The following is a 7,477-nucleotide window of genomic DNA, read 5'->3' as shown; positions in this document are numbered from 1 at the left end:
GAAACTTGAAATTTTTTGATAAAAATTGTTGTCAAAAAACGTTGTTTACAAAATTAAATTTCATAAAATTATGAGGCTTATGTATACTTTTTGTTCATTTTAATTTTTGAAGTAATATAATTCTTAAAACTATAGAATGTAAAGTTTAAATGGGCCTTTCATGTTATATCATTAAATTTAGTAAAACTATTTCTCGGGCATTAGGTTTCAACTCTTATAAGAATAGAGTACATACTTTTTCCTGTTAATGTACAAATATTTTTCCGATATGTTTTGGATATTCCTTCTCTAATAAAAAGATATGCCATTTTGTTTTCGTTTGCATAAGAAAGAATATCAAACATTTTTCTTTTTTAAATTTATTTAGCCACAATAAAGAAGGAACGTTGCAATGCTACGTGCTACATTAACGATGTCTCCAGAGTAACTGAATGACAGTTCATATAGAAATCGCAGGTATGCGTCTCATACAACAACGCCCCCTATAGTTCGTTGCGATCGCGAATAAATATTTTTTTAGTTTGTTTTGATACACATATAATTTAGTAGGGTAGTACTTTTTATTTTCAAATTTAGTGGATAACAATTGTAAAAAATGAGTGAAAACAATCCCGACGAATTTAAGGTTATGTCAAGGTACGTCTCTTGTGAATATCAATTGATTGTTTCGCTTTTGAAATTACATTATGACGCATTCACATACATTATTAATACAAATACATTTCCCAGGGCGAGACGATGAGGCAACCACAAGCACTTAAACTTTTTGGTCCACGAGGGAAAAATGCACAATATTACCGTGATTACAGAGCACGGAAGCGAGCGGAGCAGGAAAAAGGGTCGTTGAATAGAACTAGTGATCCTTCTACGACTGCTGATTCTTCTACAATTAACGTCGCAGGTTGCGAAGTTTAACTTCTTCTGCGCGGAGGGACTCCACGCACTATTTTTTTTTTTTTACTTTTTGCGTTGCATTTAGTTTTAAACGTTATTGGATTTTCTTATTTTTAATGGATTAGGTAACAGTTTAAAACCACTCTTAAGTTCGTTGATTTGAAAGTAAATTAATATGAATGAAAATAAACTAAGAACAAATCCCATAACAGTAAACAAAAGTTGCGATAACTCGTAGATGACGTAATTGAAGTCGGAGAAAGCAAAGAATATCATGGTAACCATGTTATTCTGAGCGAAACTGAACAAACTAAACGAAAAGACTGCCAAACCAAGGTGTCCCGATTCGACACGTAAACTGAGGATTATTGCAACGTAATCAATTCGGATGGATCATGTCCCAATGAAATCCACATATAAATCATTTCTTATTCTGTAGCATCAATAATTCATCTATCTATTTTTATAAAAATGAATATATGTCTGTTTGTTCATTATTGATTCCAAAACCATCGCCCGAGTGCAATGAAATCTGGCATACTACATCGAATCATGAGAAAGATCACTGTCAACATAGCACAAAATTTCAATTAGATCATTCGGGAGAATCGTTTCAAAAATATATTTCTTTTTTCAATGCGTTTTATTTATTTATTTATTTATTTCAGCAGTAACATTAGTTTGTTGCGTTTGTAATCCTTTAGCGCTCAGGAGTTCATTGCACGTTCTTCAACATTTAATTATTTTTTTTTTCCGTTTTGTCAGATAATCTGAATGATCAATATGACCATGGTAGATTAAGCAAACTACGTTATCACATTAGTATTCTTAAATCTATCACCGTGTTAATTTTGCTTATAGTTATGCTTTTAAAGCGTATTTCTATAGAGCTAAATAATTTAAAATCAACGGTAATTTAAATTTAAGAAAATTTATGAACTTAAAAGCAAAATTAATGACAAAATAGTACTAAATCGCTAAGAAAAAGCTTAAACAATTCACATATAATTAGGCACGTCAATGATGTTTGATTAATTTTGGTATAATAAAAAAATTTCAAAATAAAAAATAAGCTACGAACTAAAATAGCAATGAAGTTCTTTTAGAAGAAAATAAAAACCACCATATCCTTTTTAACGCCAATAATGTTCTCTTAATTTTGGTAATGAAAACTAGTTGAAATTAAAAAAATAATGATAAGCTTTGAAATGTAAAGCAAAATTAAGAAAGCAATGGTACTAATTTGCACAGGAGAAATTAAAAAATTCATAGTACTATTTTCGGCATAATGATGCTCAAATAATTTTGGCAGTGAATGCTAATTGAATAAAAAAATAAGCTACGCATTAAAAGGGAAAAAAGATAGAGAAGTGATTTTAATTCATTGAGAAGAAATGTAAAAAAAACTACCATGATGATTCCAATGATGTTTAATTTTTTTTGTTGAAAATGTGCTCGAGTGTATTATGGTTATTGATACAGTTTTGATAGGTACCCATCTAGGCAAAGAGCACTTTTGGAGTAAATTGGATGCCTATTAAAACTGCACCAATACTGAGCATTTTTGTCATAAATACTGCGGAAATTGGCTTCTTATGACCACTCGAAGATACCTTTAAGGGGCCGAGGGTAAAAGTACAAGAGAAAACTGCTTGATTGAGGTGAATTTAAAATATCATGAGTTGGCCTCATGCAATATTATTTAATATATAATACTGATTGAAGTTCATCCTTATTTCCTTAATTTTTATTTGAAGTTAATCTTTTCATGAGGTGAATGTGTTTTGATAAACCTAATAACGTAAATTTACGGTGAAGGGCAAATAACAATAATATATAAATAAGACATTGAAATTATTTTAGTGTAGTATTAATTATTTAGTATTAATTATTTAGAGCAAGAGTGCTTTTCCTTACTGATTTTTATTTACTAACTAATTCTTGTCCCCGTGTGAAAAACAGGTATTCAACTAGCAAGTCACAAATGTATGAACCTATTTAAAACTAAATATTATTAAATCTTTGCCATCGAACATTTTTTTCCTTTTAAACAAGCTTGAACTGCTTCACATTTTGATGTGTGTGTGAGTGATCAACACTCAAACAGAATTTAATTACAATTATTAGAACTTTAACTTTGCAAAGTCTTGAAAAATGCTTAAAAACTGTGACTTAATGACATAGAGACTAGTAAAGAAATATGACTTATTTAATAATGGTTTTAAATTAACAAAAAACATACCTTTTTTATCGAAATTCCTCATTTCTAAAACTGCAAATTGACAGATACTTGACTTTTGCACTCTTTTTGAATTATGTTTTTAATAACAGGAAAAAATTGTTTTCCTTCTTTTCGGCACTTTCCTCGTGAATAACGTACGTGATCATACCAATTAAGAGTGAGAAAAATCAATTATGTACAACTACTTTCAAGTTCAAGAACCCTTAGCTTCAGATTTCGTTCATAATGTTGGATTCTTAATTTGCATATAATTTGTAATGTACTTAGATATTTGGAATTATTCTTAATAATAAAAACACAAAAAAGAAATTTTAAATTTTTTCTCGACTGAAATTTGTAATCAGTTACATATCATGTATTGTTCAAAAAATGAATATTGACTTGAAATATCATTTTTTTTCGTGTTGAGTAACTTATATAAATGAAGTTACTCAACACCCAAGACTCATACTTTTATAAAATCATTAAACTACTATAAGTTTCTTATATCGAATTTTATTAGTAAGTAAAGTAAGTATGCCAAGTTTTTACAAGTAAAAACACTACTAATATTTCAATTTATTGCTTGGGGTCTTACATCACTATTCAAGTTTTCTGCATTACTGCTTAAAATATATGTAGTTTTCAATGTTGTTGGAAATCATAAAATTTTAATGTCGACAATAATCTAAAAGTTGAGTCGAAAGAATATTTGAAAAACTTAATTTATGATAATTTATAATACCTACGAAATATCAATAAAAATTCTGCAAACACTTTTAAAACAAGATTAAGTTTTTAACTTTACTATGGAATGTTTACAGAAGAAAGTCTGCAGATAATTTAAAGAAAATTCAAGTCTTCAAATCTGACCGCAAAAATCTCCAAACATTTTAAAGAAAAAATGAAGTCATCAAAATAACTGAGGAATATCGGAAAAAAGTCCACGGATATTTTTAAAAAAACTAATAAGAACTTCAAAATATTTTAAATTGTCTGCAAAACATTTGCAGGAAGTGACGTTTTCTGAATAAAATCGTAAAATAATTTATAGTGTGGTTTTACTAACCACTATTAAATGAAAATTTCCTATGTTCAAAAATATGAGGTTCAAACTTAGGTAAATTTTTTTTGGTTTTTAGCTCAACGAAGTTGATAATTAATTTCTTGATAGCTTATTGACTTGCATTTAAGTTACGTAGCAAAAAAAACTATGAAAGTTGTCTGCGATAACAAATGAGACCTGAAGTAAGAATAGAACACAACTAAACTAATAACTATTTCAAAGATTCTAATAGACCTAAACAAATTCTCTGTCACCTTTGCATTGACGACAGAAATGTATATCTGATTTTCTGCAAAAGATAAAGTGCTCATAAAAACTTATATAAAAATAATTTAATTCTAAATTATTTATTAATTCAATATTAATCTTTAATGCTCTTTTTTTAACTCTGTCCTATAATTCTAAATTGTTGAGTAGTTCTGATTTTTAATAATGAATTGACCTTTAATTCTGTTTTTTAATTCTTAATTGCTCCTTAATTTTGAATTGTTTTTCTTAATTCTGTTCTTAAATTCTGTATTTTTCCTTAATTTCGCATTTTAATTTTAATTTTTCCTTTATTTATATTCTTAAATTCTAACTTTTTCCTTAAATTTGCATTTTAATTCCAATTTTTCTTTAATATTCTGTTTTTAATTTCTAAATATTTTTTTAAATTTGCATTTTAATTCTAACTTTCTCTTCAATTCTTTTCTTAAATTCTAAATTGTTTTCTTAATTTTGAATTTTAATTTTAATTCTGTTCTTTAATTCCAAGTTGTTCTTTAAAAATGTTCGACTGTTCATAAGTTGTTGAAAATATTTTTAAAATTTCACATCTGTATTTTAATACTCGCTTTAAAGAAAAATCTCCAAAATTATATAGTTTTTAAAGACGTAAAAAGTATATTCCCCTCCAAATCAACAATTAAATGCTCCAATGCATTTATCAGCTAGTGTTCTACTTCTTTTACTTTTCTTAATCTCTATTCTTATCTTTAAAATTTATTCATTTATCAGACAATCAAAAACACTCAAAAGTAAGGAGAAATATCATTACGTTGATTTAGATTTTAGCTTCCTCTATTAGATGACGGAGAATTACACAAAATGGAGAAATAGTTTCCTCCATAACAAACGTTGCTTCATTGTTTTATGAAATATAGTTCAATATTTTAGTTGAGTATTTTATTTGAAGGAAAAGATAAATGTCAATTTAAAAACGAATATTTAAAGGAAAATGTATAGCATACTTAAAAGAAAATTAAAATTATTTTACTTGACAAGGAGTTTAGATGTTTTGAAGAGAAATTTTTGTGATGTGCCCAGAGTTGCTGGCTTCCGAAGTTATGAAGAAGAGAGATCGTGGAAACTTAAAGTACCAGAAAAGTTCAATTTTGCCTCCGATGTGATAGATCAATGGGCTCAGAGAGAGAAGGTAAAGAGAGTTTTTCTGCTACTATTGTTGTAAGATATTGTGCTTTTATGCGCACAGTATTTTTTTTATAAAATAATTTACTTATTATATGGCAGTTAGTAGATGGCAACAAGAAGAGTTTTTTGGTTGCCATGGTGATATTTTTGGAATGTAAATAATTTTTGAGTGATTGTAAGATTTTTTCTTTGGAAAGGAGATGCTGTGATTTTGATGTTGAGTTAATAAATCTTCCCTTTTATTAAGCGTAAGGGTAGACTATATATGAGGGTGCCCTTGATTCTCGCCAAGTTGTGAACGCGGTTGATCGCCAAGCTGGGCGATGTTGAAACCCAATCGTGATTCTGATTGGTTTAGATTTTAGCGTTATTTTTAAATGTTCAACGGTATATGTAATTTCAGAGGCCCGTTAGTTCTGCGTTGAATACCAGCTGCTAAGGTTACTTTTGCTTCTGGTCAATAATATCGAATGTATGTGGGCAGTCATAAAAAGGGACTTTAGAAAAAAATGTCATCGCCAGTCTGGTACCACAGACATCATTTTCGATTCGTATTTCGCAGAATTTATGTGGCGATGGAGGTACACAGATTCTATTCGTGATAAATTTAGACAGTATCTAACTCAGGGCTAAAGAGAATAGAAGGGCTAGTTCACTCCGCTCTTAGATCTGAAGCTACGATTTCCCTCCTCATGACGTCACTGTGTCCACAGATCTCGGAGATCGCAAGCAAAGATATTTATGATAACTTTGCATCCTTCTCTTTGTAAAAATAAGATTAGACTTTTTCTGGTTATTAGTTTTCAAACTTTACGCAATTAACACATTATTTCCCTTCATTAACATACTTCAAAAAAACTTTCTTGGCCATTATATTAAAAAAAATACCATTTTAAACTTATAAAAATGTTTTACTAGTTGGCGAAAATGACGCTATAAATACTTTATTTTAAAGAGTTCAGCTTTATCTTAAATTATTAAGAAAAATGAAAGCATATATCGACACTTTTTTTATCTACATATTCTTTTATAACAATAAGTTGAGTTAAATTTAGAATCCCAGATTTTAAAATATGCCGTTAATAGCAATTTGTTCATACTTAATCATTAGGAAACATCAACCTTAAACGCTAATTACTGAAACAAAATAATAATTTAGGTTCATAATGACATTAGAAATTTTACAATTGTTTTTAGATATTTAAATTTACGATGATATAATTTATAGGTATTTAAATTTAAGTGAATATAATTTTTAAAAAAAAATCATAAATATTTAGAATAACTACATTAAAAAATATGTTATGAAATTAGGAGAATTCCAACTATATACTATATATTTTATTTATACTTTTTATTTACATTTTAATTTTCTTTGGCTTTATCCATTTTTTAATTTTTTTCACCTGCCTTTCTTTTTGAAGTAACGAGGCGGTTTCTACTTAGATAATGAATTTTTATAAAAGTTCTTAACGACAGAATAAACGTATTGCTGTTTTATATTAACTGTGTCACTTTGGAATCCATTCTTTACATAGTTGTTAATTTACTTTAGGGAACACGCGGAAAATTATATTTTTTCCTTTTGCTTTTCTATCAAAATTTTTTCAAGTTGCAATCGCGCAAACTGGCATTTCGATAATAGTTTGAAATTCTTGTAAACTCACTGCAAAAACTGAGGAAAGTCATTACAGAAAATAACGCAAAAAGAAATGCTCTATCATTAGTTCGAGCTAGTAAGGCCGAACGCTCCGTTCTTGAAGTAAAAGTGCGAGCTTTATGCCAAAGTGACGTCACTAGAGAAAATCGGAGGATTGGCGCGGCGAGAGCTACTTCAAAGGAGTGAACCAGCCCTTCTATTCTCTTTAGCCCTGATCTAACTG

At 28.6% G+C, this 7,477-nt stretch overlaps 2 protein-coding genes across 2 annotated transcripts in view; one reads left to right on the top strand and one right to left on the bottom strand.

Annotated features, from left to right (window-relative positions):
• LOC107451916 (flavin-containing monooxygenase 5-like) overlaps positions 1–3,282 on the bottom strand; it is an 11,317-nt gene extending 8,035 nt beyond the window's left edge. Inside the window, exon 1 of the mRNA XM_016068157.3 lies at positions 3,137–3,282. The gene's annotated coding sequence lies outside the window, so the exon portion shown is untranslated. The remainder of the gene's footprint in view (positions 1–3,136) is intronic.
• Positions 3,283–5,193: 1,911 nt separating this feature from the next.
• The window catches only part of LOC107451914 (acyl-coenzyme A synthetase ACSM3, mitochondrial), a 98,613-nt gene continuing 96,329 nt past the window's right edge, over positions 5,194–7,477 (top strand). The window contains exon 1 of the mRNA XM_071183169.1: positions 5,194–5,598. Within this exon, the coding sequence (XP_071039270.1) occupies positions 5,401–5,598 (198 nt within the window). The 5' untranslated portion in view covers positions 5,194–5,400. The remainder of the gene's footprint in view (positions 5,599–7,477) is intronic.

This window comes from Parasteatoda tepidariorum, chromosome 7 (genome assembly GCF_043381705.1).
Source record: "Parasteatoda tepidariorum isolate YZ-2023 chromosome 7, CAS_Ptep_4.0, whole genome shotgun sequence".
In the NCBI taxonomy this organism is placed as follows: domain Eukaryota; kingdom Metazoa; phylum Arthropoda; class Arachnida; order Araneae; family Theridiidae; genus Parasteatoda; species Parasteatoda tepidariorum.
This window is presented reverse-complemented; position numbering and strand designations above follow the sequence as displayed.